The sequence below is a fragment of the Thamnophis elegans genome, chromosome Z (genome assembly GCF_009769535.1).
Source record: "Thamnophis elegans isolate rThaEle1 chromosome Z, rThaEle1.pri, whole genome shotgun sequence".
Classification (NCBI taxonomy): Eukaryota; Metazoa; Chordata; class Lepidosauria; order Squamata; family Colubridae; genus Thamnophis; species Thamnophis elegans.
Window position 1 is genome coordinate 140,922,661 of NC_045558.1, and position 17,539 is coordinate 140,940,199.

At 46.8% G+C, this 17,539-nt stretch overlaps 1 protein-coding gene and 1 pseudogene across 1 annotated transcript in view; both read right to left on the reverse strand.

Annotated features, from left to right (window-relative positions):
• Positions 1-1,515: 1,515 nt before the first annotated feature.
• LOC116523112 lies at positions 1,516-1,609 on the reverse strand (annotated as a pseudogene).
• Positions 1,610-5,716: 4,107 nt separating this feature from the next.
• The window catches only part of LOC116522039 (myosin-7-like), a 73,869-nt gene continuing 62,046 nt past the window's right edge, over positions 5,717-17,539 (reverse strand). Inside the window, 6 exon segments of the mRNA XM_032236624.1 lie at positions 5,717-5,773; positions 6,238-6,372; positions 7,494-7,589; positions 11,200-11,475; positions 14,052-14,177; positions 16,005-16,208. Coding sequence (XP_032092515.1) covers positions 5,717-5,773; positions 6,238-6,372; positions 7,494-7,589; positions 11,200-11,475; positions 14,052-14,177; positions 16,005-16,208 — 894 coding nt within the window.

A 17,539-nucleotide genomic window follows, 5' to 3' on the forward strand; every position in this document is an offset into this window, starting at 1 on the left:
AAACCTAACCCTAAACCTAACCCTAACCCTAACCCTAAACCTAAACCTAAACCTAAACCTAAACCTAACCCTAAACCTAACCCTAAACCTAACCCTAAACCTAACCCTAAACGTTACCTTAACTTAAATCGCGCTTCTGTCGGCGCGCTGTTGTCGGCGCGCTTTTGACATCGCGGTTTTCACGCCGCGGTTTTGTCAACGCGCTTTTGACTTTCGCGGTTTTGTCGGGTCACGGTTTGGAGGTATGCATATACATGAAACACCAATCTCGGCAAATTGAACCAGTTATTTTCCTCTTCCACCTCCTCCCACCCCCACTTTTGAAGTTTCCAAAGATTTGGTGCACCTGCTCGACACAAAATCTTCCCCTCCCGTCGTTAATTCCGTGCTGGCCCATGCGTGGACAGGTGGACGGATAAGAAGCTGAGCTTCTGAAAGTGTCTCCTCTTGAGTCTCCGCCCGTTCGTGAATTTGGCTGGCATCCTCGTTTAATGGTGTCCCCCCCCGCCACATCTCTGCTGCACCCTCTCCACGACGTTAAGTAGGCAGAAGCTGCCCCGCCGAGGGGCAGATTAACAGAGGAACAGCGTCGGAAGGGACCTTGGAGGTCATCTAGTCCAACCCCCCCCCCCCCGAAGCAGGAGACCCTACACCATTTATGACAAATGGCAGTCCAGTCTCTTCTTGAAAGCCTCCAGGGATGAAGCTCCCACAACTTCAGGTTTTTGTGCACCAATTCTTAAGCTCAGGGTTAACATTAAGAGCCGAGATGGGCGCAGTGGTTAAATGCAGCACTGCAGGCTACTTCAGCTGACTGCAGTTCTGCAGTTCGGTGGTTCAAATCTCACCGGCTCAGGGTTGACTCAGCCTTCCATCCTTCCGAGGTGGGTGAAATGAGGACCCGGATTGTTGTTGGGGGCGATATGCTGACTCTGTAAACCGCTTAGAGAGGGCTGAAAGCCCTATGAAGCGGTATATAAGTCTAACTGCTATTGCTATTGCTAACATCACTGGTTTACATCAAATACAATTGAATATTTCGCTGTCATTATGTATTCAAATTACCATGAATATTCTTTCATTTGTAACAATCCTTATTTCCTCAAATTCATAATTATCTGTCAAATAACAGTGTGTCTTTAAAGTATGATAGTGTCACCTATCTAAATATGGAACACTTCACGAATTTTTTTTTAATAAATTTATTTGTTTACAATTTTTAATAATATGTATTTATAACAATTTTCCCCTACAGTTGACAATATACTTGAAGATTGCCTTTCTTAACATCCCATAGATCCATCTTATCTTACAACCGTCCTACTTCTTCTTCCCTCCCTCCCTCTTTCCTTCCCTCGTTTCTTCTCTCCTACTCCCCTTCCTTCCCTCCTTCCTTCCCTCCCTCCTTCTCTCCTTCCCTCCTTCCTTTCCTCCTTCCTTCCTTCCCTCCTTTCTTTTCTCCTTCTCTCCTTCTTTTCCCCCTTCCTTTCCTCCTTCCTTCCCCCCTTCCTTCTCTCCTACATTCCCTCCTTCACGAATTTGCGTGTCATCCTTGCTAATCTACTCTGTATCGTTCCAATTTTAGTATATCTGCTGCCGAAGGAAGCACACTCCCACAACTTCTGAATAAGAGAATAATAACAGAGCTGGAAGGGACCTTGTAGGTCATCTAGTCCAACCCCACACCCAAAGCAGGAGATCCTACACCATTTCTGACAGACGGCAGTCCAGTCTCTTCTTGAAAGCCTCCAAGGATGAAGCTCCCACAACTTCCGAAGGCAACTTCTATTCCATGGGTGGATTGTTCTCACTGTTAGAAAATTCCTCCTTATTTCCAGGTTGAATCTCTCCTTGGTCAGTTTCCATCCATTCTTCCTTGTCTGGCCTTCAAGTGCCTTGGAAGATAGCTTGACCCCCTCCTCTTTGGGGCAGCCCCTCAAATATTGGAAGAGTGTCCTCATGTCTTCCCTGGTCCTTCTCTTCACTAGAGTAGCCAGGCCCAGTTCCTGCAACCGTTCATCGTATGTTTGAGCCCCCAGTCCCCTCATCATCCTGGTTGCTCTTCTCTGCCCTCTTTCTAGAGTCTCAAACTCTTTTTTTATAGTGTGGTGATCAAAACTTGACGCAGGATTCCAGGTGTGGCCTTACTAAGGCTTTATAGATTGATCTTGGAAATCGGACATTGGACATTTTGATTGATTGATTAAAAAGAAAAGATATAAAAGAAAAGAAAGCATGATATTTAAGCATGAGTCCCCTTCGGGGGAAAAGGGCGGCATATAAATATAATCAAATCAAATCAAATCAAAATCAAATTTCCCTTGTGGTGGAAGAGACACAGGAGGAAAAAAGGAGGGGGATAAGACAAATTGCAACGGGTAAACTATCCTACAGGTGATAAGATGCCTTCTCCCCAATCAGAATGCAGCTTGACTCACTTACTGGAGCTGCCTATCTCTTGCCTCACTTTCTCTTAACCCAGGACTGGAAATGCCCAGCATCTGACATGTTTTTTCCCCTCTGTAAGGAGAGTTCAGTAGATCCTGTTCAAAAAAAAAACCCCGTTCGATGTATTCTTCCCTCCCCTTTAATTAATTTAAAAGATCTATCAATAGCCGGGCCCTCCAAAGCCCATTTTAATAGCGGCGACCTATTAAATCAGCTTAATCGGGAAAGCCAGCATCAGACAGTTTAATCTGGAGCCCGGCGCGTCCTTTCATCTCCCTTAATCTCCTTGTGTATCGAGACTTTAAGGCTTTGTGATCCTTAATCAGGTTTTGCTCTAATCTTGTTTTGTACATATGCAGATTTTTAAGACCGCTTTCTGCTTAGCAGGCGAAATGCCTCTCGCCATCGGAAATTGCCTGCTGGCAGCCAATTTTCAGGCCTTTCTTTCCCTCAGCCTGGAGGTTACGGCCCGCCGGCAGAGCTGGGAAGCAGAGTTCGGACAGTGAGGAGGTTGGGGAGGAACATGGGCCAGTCCTGGAGTCCGGGGAAGGCTCTGATGAGAGCTCTGTGTTGGAGGCAGAGAGGGGGCCAAGGCCGTATGCCAATTATCAGCTGCCTTCGGAGTCGGACATCAGTGAGGCAGAAGAACAGCTGGAGCCTGTTCCCAGTCTGGGGAAGGCTCGGATGAGGGCTCTGTGTCGGAGGCAGAGATGGGGCCAGGACCGTATGCCAGTTATCAGCTGCCTTCAGAATCCGACATCAGTGAGGCAGAAGAACAGGTGGAGCCTGTTCCCAATGTGTGCATGAATCTGGGGAAGGCTCGGATGAGGGCTCTGTGTCGGAGGTAGAGATGGGGCCAGGACCGTATGCCAGTTATCAGCTACCTTTGGAGTCGGACATCAGTGAGGCAGAAGAGCAACTGGAGCCTGTTCCCAGTGTGCGCATGAGTCTGGGGAAGGCTCGGATGAGGGCTCTGCGTCAGAGGTAGAGATGGGGCCAGGACCGTATGCCAGTTATCAGCTACCTTCGGAGTCGGACATCAGTGAGGCAGAAGAGCAACTGGAGCCTGTTCCCAGTGTGCGCATGAGTCTGGGGAAGGCTCGGATGAGGGCTCTGCGTCAGAGGCAGAGAGGGCCAGAGCCGTATGCCAGTTATCAGCTGCCTTCGGAGTCGGACATCAGTGAGGCAGAAGAACAGCTGGAGCCTGTTCCCAGTGTGCGCATGAGTCTGGGGAAGGCTCGGATGAGGGCTCTGTGTCGGAGGTAGAGATAGGGCCAGGACCGTATGCCAGTTATCAGCTGCCTTCGGAGTCGGACATCAGTGAGGCAGAAGAACAGCTGGAGCCTGTTCCCAGTGTGCGCATACCAGGGGTGAGTTCCTGCCAGCATTACTGCCGGTTCTGCACACCAAAAATTTGCCCGCGTGCACATTGGCCCCTAAAAAGGACTGCCCATGCGCACAACGTTAGAAAAGGGGAGGGGGATTTTCATTTTTGCAATGACGATTGCTCTGCACATGCTAGAACCGAAAATCAAGATGGCGGCCCTGCCGATAGAACCGTTTCAGGGACGTGGCAGGACAGGTTACTACCTACTCGGCCGAAGTGGGCCGAACCAGGAGGAACCCACCTCTGGTGCATGCGCAGCCAGACGAAGGGAGCAGCTAAAGAATGGGGGTCGGCTTGGGAGGAAGGCCACAGGTGGACGATGAATGGCCCCTCCCAGAGGAAATAAAAGAGGGAGCGGAAGGGGAGTGGAGTTTGCAGGAGACCATTAGTTCACTTCATTGGTTCGTGACTCTCCGAGACTCTTTGCAGATATCGGCTTGGCAGATCTCCGAGCCAGATAAGGTCGGTGACCGTAAATCCTCCCTTGAAAGACTTTGTTGGATGCGAATGAGCAGAAATCGCAGGCAATTAATAAAAGGGTTTTTTGTCGGGACTAGGAGTTTTCTTGTTCAGGGACAGAATAGCTGCTGGGGAATTCTGAGAGTTGAAGTCTGCAGCTCATAAAGGTTGAGAAATGTGGGTTTAAAGCCTTCCAAAAAGTTTGCAAGTTTCAATACAATACAATAATACAATAGCAAAGTTGGAAGGGACATTGGAGATCTTCTAGTCCAACCCCCTGCGTAGGCAGGAAACCCTATACCGTTCCAGACAAATGGCTATCCAGCATCGTCTTAAAGACTTCCAGTGTTGGGGCATTCACAAGTTCTGTAGGCAACTTCTGTTCCACTGATGAATTGTTCTAACTGTCAGGAAATTCCTCCTCAGTTCTAAGTCGCTTCTCTCCTTGATTAGTTTCCACCCATTGCTTCTTGTTCTACCCTCAGGTGCCTTGGAGAATAGTTTGACTCCCTCTTCTTTGTGGCAACCCCTGAGATATTGGAAGACTGCTATCATGTCTCCCCTGGTCCTTCTTTTCATTCAACTAGACATCCCCAGTTCCTGCAACCGTTCTTCCTGTGTTTTAGCCTCCAGTCCCCTAATCCTCTTTGTTGCTCTTCTCTGCACTCTTTCTAGAGTCTCCATATCTTTTCTACATCGTGGTGACCAAAACTGGATGTAAATATTCCAAGTGTGGCCTTACCAAGGCCTTGTAAAGTGGTATTAACACTTCACGTGATCTTGATTCTCTCCCTCTGTTGATGCAGCCTAGAACTGTGTTGGCTTTTTTGGCAGCTGCTGCACATGGGTGGCTCCTATTTAAATGGTTGTCCACTAGGACTCCAAGATCCCTCTCACAGTTACTACTATTGAGGAAGGTACCACCTATACTGTACCTGTGCATTTCGTTTTTGTTGCCTAAATGTAGAACCTGATTTTTTTCCCCCGTCACGCAATTAAATAAACAACCAAAGGTTTATTTCATCATGTTTATTCTACCTTGGAGAAGGGAGCAATGCTGATATACAGAGCATGGGAGAATGGGGACAGGTTTCCCCAGGGCCTTTTAGGTCTGGGGGTGGGTGCATGAGGGGTGGGAGGTCTTGGAGAGCGGGCCATCCGGTCTTCGAAGGAGTTACTCCTCGTACAAACCTTTCGGCTGGGGAAGAAAGGAGCAAAAGTGAGAAAGGAAGGAAGGAGTTGGGTTAGGGTTATGGGTAGGAATATGGAAAGGGTTAGGGGTAAGGTTAAAGTTGGGGTGGGGTAGGAGAAGGGTTAGCATTAAATTTAGGGGTAGGGGTAGGGATAGAGATAAGGTTAGTGGAACAGGTAGGGTTATGGGTAGGGGTATAGATACGGGTAGGAGTAAGAACAGAGTTAAGGTTAGGGGTAGGGGTAAGGTGGGGTAGAGTTAGGGGTAGGAGTAGGAGTAAAAGTAGGCTTAAGGTTGGGGTAGGCTTAAAGTTAGAGGTAGGAGTAGGGTTAAGGTGGTGGTTGGGGTAGGGGTAGAATTAGAATAAGGTTAAGGTTAGCGTTAGGGTTAGCTGTAGCGTTACGGTTAGGGGTCAGAGTAGGGATAAGGTAGGGGTAAGGGTAGAGTGAGGGGTGGGAGTAGGTGTAAAAGTAGGGTTAATGTTAGGGGTAGGGTTAAGGTTAGAGGTAGGGGTAGGAATAAAAGTAGGGTTAAGTTTAGGGGTAGGGTTAGGAGTAGGGTTAAGGTTAGAGGTAGGAGTAGGGTTAAAGTAGAGGTAAAGTTAGGGGTAGGAGTACGAGTAGGATTAGGGGTATGGGTAGGGTTAAGGGTAGGGTTAGGGCTAGGATTAGGATTACAGTTAAGGGTAGAGTGAAGAACAGGAGTAGCGATAGAATTAGGGTTAAGATTAGGCTTAAGAGTAGGTCCTCACCTTCACCCCAATGTCACGGCTTTTGGCCCTCAACTTGTTGACCTGGGACTCTGCAATGTCCGCCCTCTCCTCGGCTTCATCCAACTCGTGCTGAACCTTCCGGAATTTGCCCAAGTTGCTGTTGGCTTGCTCCTCCTGGGGGAAAACCGACAAGGGATCAGAGGTGGTATTCAACCGGATTGGACCGCTTTGCCCAAACCGTTAGTGGAAATCTGGCCCCCACCTTCCCAGTGGTGGGATTCAAATAATTTAACAACCAGTTCTCTGTCCTAATGACCGTCTGGGTGGGCGTGGCCATGGTGGGTGTGGCCAGGGTGTGTGATAGGGAGCAACGGCCTCCTTCACCCCCTGGGAGCAAAAATGCGGGGGGCGCGGCCCTCCACTTTTGGTCTAGTACACCTCCCTGGAGCCTCCTGGGAGCAAAAATGGGGCGCGGACAGGATGCGCCACGCACCTCCCTCCCCAGCGCCCCATTTTAGGCCTAGTAGGCTTCCCTGCACTTACCTGGGAGCCAAAATGGGGCGGGTGGGGACTCCTGGAAGGGGCGGGGCCAGCCAGCAATTTAACAACCAGTTCTCTCAAACCAGACCAAACCGGCTCTATTTAGGCACGTTTTCAAGCCATAGCTAATGAATGCCACTATGTGGTTATGTCTTTAAGTATGAATGATTTGAGGTAAAAGCACATTCAAATAATTGTAGTCCAATGAGAATTGTGATACCTTGATAGTAAGATATACAAAGATTTTTGATTTAAAGTCTACAATCTAATATGAACTATAAGTAATGACTGTGGAAGAAATGCACGAAAGTTATCAGTAACCAATCGACACGCTTTCTACAAGATGTAATGAAGGATGATTCTTTTTTTGTGTGTTTTTGTTCAATTAAAATAAAAAAAACTTAATTTTGTGGGGGGGGGTACTTGGCAGGAATTTGCAGATGTGATCATCCTTTATGACCTTCCCCCAAATCTTTCCGACAAGAAAAATCCATGAAAAAAGCTGGATTCCCTTAACAACCGTGTGAGGGGTCGTAAGTCTAGGACTAATTGTGCTAATGTTGAGGGGTTGAGAGAGAAGGTTTGGATGAGGGTCCAGATAGGTCAACCACAATTGAGGTGACCATCGAAGTTACAGAGATAGGAAAGGAGGACCAAGTTCTTCAGCTCAGCGTCCTGAGGTGGGCTCAATAAACCAGGATGAGTGACAAACCAGGATGGTCCCAACAAGGACGGAAAGATGGACCGCTACTCACCGCCTCCTCTGCCTGCCTCTTGTAAGCCTTCACTTTCAACTGGAGCTTGTCAACAAGGTCTTGGAGACGCATCAGGTTCTTGCGATCCTCCTCCGTCTAGGAAGAGACCGAGATGGAGAGATCAGGGTTTGTTTGGCCGGCAGCAAAAAGTGAGTTTATATCACCAAGTTTAAATAAGGTCTCACCCTGGGACGCATCACCAGCTCTTAACTGATTGGAAGCATTTGTGAAATTGGAGGGGGGTGGGTCTTTTTAAAGGAAATCCTTCTCTAAACCATGGTTACATTCTAGCTTACATATGGAAATCTTGTTGTGTTCTGAATCTAGTGTTTCCTCAATCTTGAGTACTTTAACGCGGGTGGACTTCAACTCCCAGAATTTCCCAGCCAGCTCAGCTGACTGGGGAATTCTGGGAACTGAAGACCACCTGTCTTAAAGAACTCAGTTGTGGAAACACTATTCTAGAATATTCTGGAATTCTGGAGTTGAAGTACACCCACTTTAAAGAACCCAAGGTTGAGGAAACATTATTCTAGATTATTCTGGAATTCTGGGAGTTTAAGTGCACCCACTTTAAAGAACCCAAGGTTAAGGAAACACTATTCTACAATATTTGGAAATTCTGGCACTTGAAGTCCACCCATCTTAAAGAACCCAACGTTGAGGAAACATTATTCTAGATTATTCTGGAATTCTGGGAGTTGAAGTCGATCCGCCTTAAAGAACCCAAGGTTAAGGAAACACTATTCTAGAATATTAGGAAATTCTGGCACTTGAAGTCAGAACTCTTAAAGAACCCAAGGTTGAGGAAACACTATTCGAGAATATTCTGGAATTCTGGGAGTTGAAGTCCATCCGCCTTAAAGAACCCAAGGTTGAGGAAACACTATTCTAGATTATTCTGGAATTCTGGGAGTTGAAGTCCCCCCGCCTTAAAGAACCCAAGGTTGAGGAAACACTATTCTAGAATATTCTGGAATTCTGGGAGTTGAAGTCCACCCGCCTTAAAGAACCCAAGGTTGAGGAAACACTATTCAAGAATATTCTGGAATTCTGGGAGTTGAAGTCCATCTGCTTTAAAGAACCCAAGGTTAAGGAAACACTATTCTAGAATATTAGGAAATTCTGGCACTTGAAGTCCACCCGTCTTAAAGAACCCAAGGTTGAGGAAACACTATTCGAGAATATTCTGGAATTCTGGGAGTTGAAGTCCATCCGCCTTAAAGAACCCAAGGTTGAGGAAACACTATTCTAGATTATTCTGGAATTCTGGGAGTTGAAGTCCCCCCGCCTTAAAGAACCCAAGGTTGAGGAAACACTATTCTAGAATATTCTGGAATTCTGGGAGTTGAAGTCCCCCCGCCTTAAAGAACCCAAGGTTGAGGAAACACTATTCTAGAATATTCTGGAATTCTGGAGTTGAAGTACACCCACTTTAAAGAACCCAAGGTTGAGGAAACATTATTCTAGATTATTCTGGAATTCTGGGAGTTGAAGTGCACCCACTTTAAAGAACCCAAGGTTAAGGAAACACTATTCTACAATATTTGGAAATTCTGGCACTTGAAGTCCACCCATCTTAAAGAACCCAACGTTGAGGAAACATTATTCTAGATTATTCTGGAATTCTGGGAGTTGAAGTCGATCCGCCTTAAAGAACCCAAGGTTAAGGAAACACTATTCTAGAATATTAGGAAATTCTGGCACTTGAAGTCAGAACTCTTAAAGAACCCAAGGTTGAGGAAACACTATTCGAGAATATTCTGGAATTCTGGGAGTTGAAGTCCATCCGCCTTAAAGAACCCAAGGTTGAGGAAACACTATTCTAGATTATTCTGGAATTCTGGGAGTTGAAGTCCCCCCGCCTTAAAGAACCCAAGGTTGAGGAAACACTATTCTAGAATATTCTGGAATTCTGGGAGTTGAAGTCCACCCGCCTTAAAGAACCCAAGGTTGAGGAAACACTATTCAAGAATATTCTGGAATTCTGGGAGTTGAAGTCCATCTGCTTTAAAGAACCCAAGGTTAAGGAAACACTATTCTAGAATATTAGGAAATTCTGGCACTTGAAGTCCACCCGTCTTAAAGAACCCAAGGTTGAGGAAACACTATTCGAGAATATTCTGGAATTCTGGGAGTTGAAGTCCCCCCGCCTTAAAGAACCCAAGGTTGAGGAAACACTATTCTAGATTATTCTGGAATTCTGGGAGTTGAAGTCCCCCCGCCTTAAAGAACCCAAGGTTGAGGAAACACTATTCTAGAATATTCTGGAATTCTGGGAGTTGAAGTCCCCCCGCCTTAAAGAACCCAAGGTTGAGGAAACACTATTCTAGAATATTCTGGAATTCTGGGAGTTGAAGTCCACCCGCCTTAAAGAACCCAAGGTTGAGGAAACACTATTCTAGAATATTCTGGAATTCTGGAGTTGAAGTCCACCCGCCTTAAAGAACCCAAGGTTGAGGAAACACTATTCAAGAATATTCTGGAATTCTGGGAGTTGAAGTGCACCCACTTTAAAGAACCCAAGGTTAAGGAAACACTATTCTACAATATTTGGAAATTCTGGCACTTGAAGTCCACCCATCTTAAAGAACCCAAGGTTGAGGAAACACTATTCTAGATTATTCTGGAATTCTGGGAGTTGAAGTCCATCCACCTTAAAGAACCCAAGGTTGAGGAAACACTATTCTAGAATATTCTGGAATTCTGGGAGTTGAAGTCCATCCGCCTTAAAGAACCCAAGGTTAAGGAAACACTATTCTAGAATATTCGGAAATTCTGGGAGTTGAAGTCCACCCATCTTAAAGAACCCAAGGTTGAGGAAACACTATTCTAGAATGTTCGGAAATTCTGGCACTTGAAGTGCACCCACTTTAAAGAAGCCAAGGTTGAGGAAACACTATTCTAGAATATTCTGGAATTCTGGGAGTTGAAGTCCACCCGCCTTAAAGAACCCAAGGTTGAGGAAACACTATTCGAGAATATTCTGGAATTCTGGGAGTTGAAGTGCACCCACTTTAAAGAACCCAAGGTTAAGGAAACACTATTCTACAATATTTGGAAATTCTGGCACTTGAAGTCCACCCATCTTAAAGAACCCAAGGTTGAGGAAACACTATTCTAGATTATTCTGGAATTCTGGGAATTGAAGTCCATCCGCCTTAAAGAACCCAAGGTTGAGTAAACACTATTCTAGAGGGTTCTGGAATTCTGGAGTTGAAGTGCACCCTCTTTAAAGAACCCAAGGTTGAGGAAACACTATTCTAGAGGGTTCTAGAAGTCTGGGAGTTAAAGTCCACCCGTCTTAAAGAACTCAAAGTTGAGGAAATACTATTCTAGAATATTCTGGAATTCTGGGAGTTGAAGGCCACCCGTCTTAAAGAACTCAAGGTTGAGGAAACACGATTCTAGAATATTCTGGAATTCTGGGAGTTGAAGTCCACCCGTCTTAAAGTATCCAAGGTTGAGAAACACAATTCTAGAGCATTTTTTTTTGCCTCATGGAATTTGTTTTGGATGGACAAAATGTTACATTTTTATAAGATTCTGGGGGAAAAAATGGGATTCAATCCATCCAACCAACTCCAAATTCTTCATCCCGCCCATTTTAGAGAGGTGCCTCAAAAGCTTTGATCCACCCATCCACACAAAAACCTTCAGAACCAGCGTTGTTGTCCTGGCCAGGTTAACCTGCGCCTCTCCTCACCTGGTAGGTGAGCTCCTTGATGCGTCTCTCACACTTCCGCATCCCTTTGACGTTCTCCACGTTGCGTTTCTGCTCCCCTTCCAGCTCGTTCTCCAGCTCCCGCACTCGGGCCTCCAGTTTCTGAAGCTGCTTCTTGCCGCCCTTGAGGGCCAGCTGCTCCGCCTCGTCCAGGCGCATCTGGAGGTCCTTGATGGTCTGCTCCATGTTCTTCTTCATCCTCTCCAGGTGGGCGCTGGTGTCCTGCTCCTTCTTCAGCTCCTCCGCCATCATGGCCGCCTGCCACGTTCAAGAGGACAATGGAGAAACATGCCCACCAGACAGAAGGAGATAACCTTAAATTGGGGGGGGGGACGACGACCTCCTATATGTTTACTCCTTCCAAGAATTGGTCCTAGACCCCATATTCGTGTAAAGATTACAGTTGGGGATCCTCTTTTGACTCAGGAATGCTTCTGTCCACCAGTGGGATGGTGGACCCAAGCAAAGGAGAACCTGTTGGTGTGCCTCACTTCATGGACTTTGGATCTCCTTCTTTAAAAATAGGAGAAGGAGGAGCTATTTTGGCTTCACAGGGTTGCTGTGGAGAAGAGGGGAGATCCTGCCCCATAGAGACCCCGTGGTCAGCCTTGCTTTCTTTTTCATACATCACTTTTGTTCTCATCCTTCCTCATGGGGTCTTATGAACTAGGTTTATGGGCGTAAGGAAGAGAGGTGGGCTGTTGGGTATGTATGGGACAGCTGAATCCCCTCGGGGTGTGTGTTCTGTTAAGATACAGCCTGTTATGCCTTAAAATGGATTCTACCGTACTGCCGTAAAATGGCTTCTACTGTACAGCACAGTACAGCCTTAAAATGGATTCTACCGTACTGCCGTAAAATGGATTCTACTGTTCAGCACAGTACAGCCTGTTGCGCCTTAAAATGGCTTCTACCATACTGCCCTAAAATGGATTCTACTGTTCAGCACAGTACAGCCTGTTGCGCCTTAAAATGGCTTCTACCATACTGCCCTAAAATGGCTTCTACTGTACAGCACAGTACAGCCTTAAAATGGATTCTACCATACTGCCATAAAATGGATTCTACTGTACAGCGCAATGGTGACGGCTTCACAGTACCCCCACAAGGGGGCTCCCTCTGGTAAGGAGGAAAATCCAACATTAGAAATTACGTTTGGTGTGGAACAGTGGTGGATTCCTACCGGTTCAGACCGGTTCAGCTGGACCGGTAGTGGTTTGACGGCCTAGGTCACTGGAAGCAGCAGTGACCCAAGGCTGCCACACCCCCGGATGGCGCCATAGGCGCATTTCGTTTTTTGCTTCTGAGCATGCGCAGAGCGATTTTTATTGCACTGCGCATGTGCGCGCAGCACGCATCAAGCGGGCACATGGATGGCGTACCCACGAGCAAACTGGCAGTAGGGATTGCCAGAACCCACCCCTGGTCTGGACATTTCCCTCCCTATAAATAAATACCCGGGCAACGCCGAGTTATCAGTTAGTAACTCATCAACTATTTTTGGACATTAAAGAAAGGCTGCCTTGTGAGTTGATCTCAGAACAGGACCTACAATCCTTTCGGAATTAATAATAGCCGTCAAAGATAGCATGACATTAATTTAGTAATAAATAATCCCTGTGCACAATGAAGGCATCTGTTCCAAATTAACCACTCTGTTATCTGATGCCAGGTTATGTCGGCAAGCATTGAAGTGACCAGAAGATGGCAATAAAGAGACATGGGGAAAACTCCCTTGGCTGCCATCTGCTGGTCCCTTGGATCGTTGCAACCCAGAAACAATACAAACAATACAATACAATACAAGAGCAGAGTTGGACGGGATCTTGGAGGTCTCATTAAACTAGACATCCCCAGTTCCTGCAACCGTTCTTCCTATGTTTTAATCTCCAGTCTCCTAATGCTCTTTGTTGCTCTTCTCTGCACTCTTTCTAGAATCTCCACATATACAATACAATACAATAGCAGAGTTGGAAGGGACCTTGGAGGTCTTCTAGTCCAACCCCCTGCCTAGGCAGGAAACCCTATACCGTTCCAGACAAATGGCTACCCAACATCTTCTTGAAGACTTTCAGTGTTGGGGCATTCACAACTTCTGGGGGCAACTTCTGTTCCACTGATTAATTGTTCTAACTGTCGGGAAATTTCTCCTCAGTTCTAAGTTGCTTCTCTCCTTGATTAGTTTCCACCCATTGCTTCTTGTTCTGCCCTCAGGTGCCTTGGAGAATAGTTTGACTCCCTCTTCTTTGGGGCAACCCCTGAGATATTGGAAGACTCCTATCATGTCTCCCCTAGTCCTTCTTTTCATTAAACTAGACATACCCAGTTCCTGCAACCGTTCTTCCTATGTTTTATCCTCCAGTCCCCTAATCCTCTTTGTTGCTCTTCTCTGCACTCTTTCTAGAGCCTCTGCATCTTTTCTACACCGTGGCGACCAAAACTGGATGCCGTATTCAGTGTGGCCTTACCTTAAGTGTGGCCTTACCAAGGCATTATAAAGTGGTATTAACCCTTCCCGTGATCTTGATTCCATCCCTCTGTTGATGCAGCCTAGAACTGTGTTGGCTTTTTTGGCAGCTGCTGCACACGGCTGGCTCCTATTTAAATGCTTGTCCACTAGGACTCCAAGATCCCTCTCCCAGTTACTACTATTGAGCAAGATACCATCTATACTGTCCCTGTGCATTTCGTTTTTCTTGCCTAAATGTAGAACCTTACTCTTTTCACCCTTGAATTTCATTTTATTAGATAGGGCCCAATGCTTTCTAAATAGCCCCTCATTTGAATTACTGCTTTCTTGTAAAAGTAGGCGTGCTAAAACAAATGTCACTCACGTCTGTGATGGCTTTCTTTGCCTTCTCTTCAGCATTTCTGCATTCCTGAATGGCGTCTTCCACCTCTGTCTGCAGCTGGGAGAGGTCTGACTCCATCTTCTTCTTCTGGTTGATGAGGCTGGTATTCTATGGAGAGGTAGAAGGAAGGAAGGAAAGAAAGAGAGAAGGAGAGAAAGAAATAAGGAAGGAGAAGGAAGGAAAGGAAAGAAGGAAGAAAAGAGAGGAGAGGAGTGGAGAGTAGGAGAGGAGAGGAAGAGGAAGAAGGAAAGAGAGAAGGAAAGGAAGGAGGAAGGAGAGAAGGAAGGAAACAAAAGAAAGTAGAGAGAAGAGAAAGAAATGAAGAAGGAAGAAAAGAAGAAAGGAAGGAAAGGAGAAGAGAGGAGGAGGGGAGAGAAGGAAGGAAATAAAAAGAGAAGGAAAGAGGGGAGAAAGGAAGAAGGAAGGAAACAAGAGAAAGAAGGAGAGGTACAGGTAGAGATATGGGTAGGAGAGGAGGGGAGAGGAGAGAATAGAAAAGAACAGAAGAGAGAAACATAAAGGAAGAAGTTAAGAGAAGGTAAGAGAGGGGAGAGGAGAAAGGAAGAAGTTAAGAAAATGGAGAGGAGATGAGGAGAGGAGAAGGGAGTGGAAGAGAGGAGAACAGAAAAGAAGAGAGAAAAAGAAAGGAAGTTGAGAAGACAATGGAGAGGAGAGAAAAAGAGAGAAGAAAAGGGAGATGAGAGAATGGGAGGGGAGGGAAAGGGTGGAGGAGAGCAGAGAAGAGAGGAGAGGAGAAAAAAAGAAAGAAAGGAGTTAGGAAAAGGGACCAAAGAGAGAAAAAGAAAGGAAGGAGTTAAGAGAAGAAAAGGGAGAGAAGAGAAGAGAGAAAAAGAAAAGAAGGAGAAGAAAAGGGAGAGAGGATAGATGGAAAAAGAAAGAAGTTAAGAGAAGAAAAAGGAGAGGAGAGAAGAAAAGAGAAAAAGAAAGGTAGAGGTTAAGAGAAGAAAAGGGAGACGATGGGAGGGGAGGGAAAGGGTGGAGGAGAGGAGAGGAGAAAAGAGAAGAGAAAAAAGAAAGGAAGGAGTTAAGAGAAGAAAAGGGAGAGGAGAGAAGAGAAGAGGAAAAAAAGAAAGGAAGGAGTTAGAAAAAGGGAGAGAAGAGAAGAGAAAAAAAGAAAGGAAGGAATTAGGAAAAGGGAAAGATGAGAAGAGAAAAAAAGAAAGGAAGGAGTTAGGAAAAGGGAGAGGAGAGAAAAAGGAAAGGAAGGAGTTAAGAGAAGAAAAGAGAGAGGAGACAAGAGAAAAAAGGAAAGGAAGGAGTTAGGAAAAGGGAGAGAAGAGAAAAAAGAAAGGAAGGAGTTAAGAGAAGAAAAGGGAGAGGAGAGAAGAGAAGAGAAAAAAAGAAAGGAAGGAGTTAGGAAAAGGGAGAGGAGAGAAAAAGGAAAGGAAGGAGTTAAGAGAAGAAAAGGGAGAGGAGAGAAGAGAAGAGGAAAAAAAGAAAGGAAGGAGTTAGGAAAAGGGAGAGGAGAGAAAAAGGAAAGGAAGGAGTTAAGAGAAGAAAAGAGAGAGGAGACAAGAGAAAAAAGGAAAGGAAGGAATTAGGAAAAGGGAGAGAAGAGAAAAAAGAAAGGAAGGAGTTAAGAGAAGAAAAGGGAGAGGAGAGAAGAGAAGAGAAAAAAAGAAAGGAAGGAGTTAGGAAAAGGGAGAGAAGAGAAAAAAGAAAGGAAGGAGTTAGGAAAAGGGAGAGAAGAGAAGAGAAAAAAAGGAAAGGAAGGAGTTAGGAAAAGGGAGAGAAGAGAAAAAAGAAAGGAAGGAGTTAAGAGAAGAAAAGGGAGAGAAGAGAAGAGATCAAGAGAGTCTTTCATTTCTGGATCGCGAGTGAGTGGAAAGAGGGTCAGGGGAGCAGGACCCCCGCATGCCTCTTGGCTGCTCACAGCCCCCGAGGACCTTGGAGAACGGTGGATTCTCCCCTTACCTGGGTGTGAAGGAGCTGGACTCTTTCACTGGTGTCAATGAGTTCCTGCTCCGCCAGTTTCCGGGCCCGCTCCGTCTGCTCCACCACAGCCCGCAACTCCTCCAGCTCAGCCTGGAGCAGGTTGTTCCTCCGCTCCACAATGGCGATGTTTTCCTTCAGGTCCTCGTTGGCTCGGACCGCGTCGTCCAGCTGGATGTGAGTATCCTAGAAAGGGGAGAAGGACAGGTGGAATGAGCAAGGGGAAAGCTCAACTGGAGACAGATGGAATGGATGGAAGGAAGGAAAGAAAGAAGTGAGGGAGGGAAAGAGGGGAAGGAAGGGAAGTGAGGGAGGGAAGGAGAGAAAGGAAGAAAAGTAGTGAGGGAAGGAAAGAGAGGAAGGAAGGAGAGGAAGGAAGGGAAGTGAGGGAGGGAAGGAGAGGAAGGAAGGAAGGAAGTGACGGAAGGACCCATTCCAGTCCGGCTTCAGGCCTGGCTACAGCACAGAAACCGCTTTGGTCGCATTGACCGATGACCTCTGGAGAGCCAGGGACGGAGGCCACGCCTCCATCCTGGTTCTCCTTGACCTCTCAGCGGCTTTCGATACCATCGACCATGGTATCCTTCTGCGACGACTGCGGGAGGTGGGGGTGGGAGGCACTGTTTTGCGGTGGTTCTCCTCTTACCTCTCGGACAGGTCGCAGTCGGTGTTAGTTGGGGGGCAGAGATCGACCCCTAGGCCCCTAACATATGGGGTGCCGCAGGGTTCAGTCCTGTCCCCCCTACTTTTCAACATCTACATGAAACCGCTGGGCGAGATCATTCGGAGGCACGGGATAAAATACCATCAGTAAGCGGACGATACTCAGTTGTATCTGTCCGCCCCGTGCAAACTCAATGAAGCGGTGGACGTGATGAACCAGGGCCTTGAAGCTGTTAGGGACTGGATGAGGGCTAACAAACTCGTGCTCAACCCAGATAAGACCGAGTGGCTGTTGTGTTTCCCTCCCACTAATTCGGCAAGTATTCCATCTCTCAGGCTGGGGGGTCAAACACTACGCCCCTCAGACAGGGTCCGCAACTTGGGAGTCCTCCTGGATCCACAGCTGACTTTCGAACACCATTTGTCAGCTGTGACCAGGGGGGCATTTGCCCAGGTTCGCCTGGTGCACCAGTTGCGCCCCTACCTGAACCGGGAGGCTCTCACAACAGTCACTCGTGCCCTTGTGACCTCTAGGCTGGAGTACTGCAATGTGCTCTACATGGGGCTGCCCTTGAAGAGTATCTGGCGACTTCAGCTAGTCCAGAATGCGGCCGCGCAAGCGATTGTGGGTGCACCTCGCTTCACCCACATAACACCTATCCTCCGCGAGCTGCACTGGCTACCTGTCGATCTCCGGGTGCGCTTCAAGGTGCTACTTGTCACCCATAAAGCCCTTCATGGTAGTGGATCTGGGTACTTGAGAGACCGCCTACTGCCAATCACCTCCACTCGACCTATTAGATCCCATAGATTAGGCCTCCTCCGAGTCCCATCTGCCGGTCAATGTCGACTGG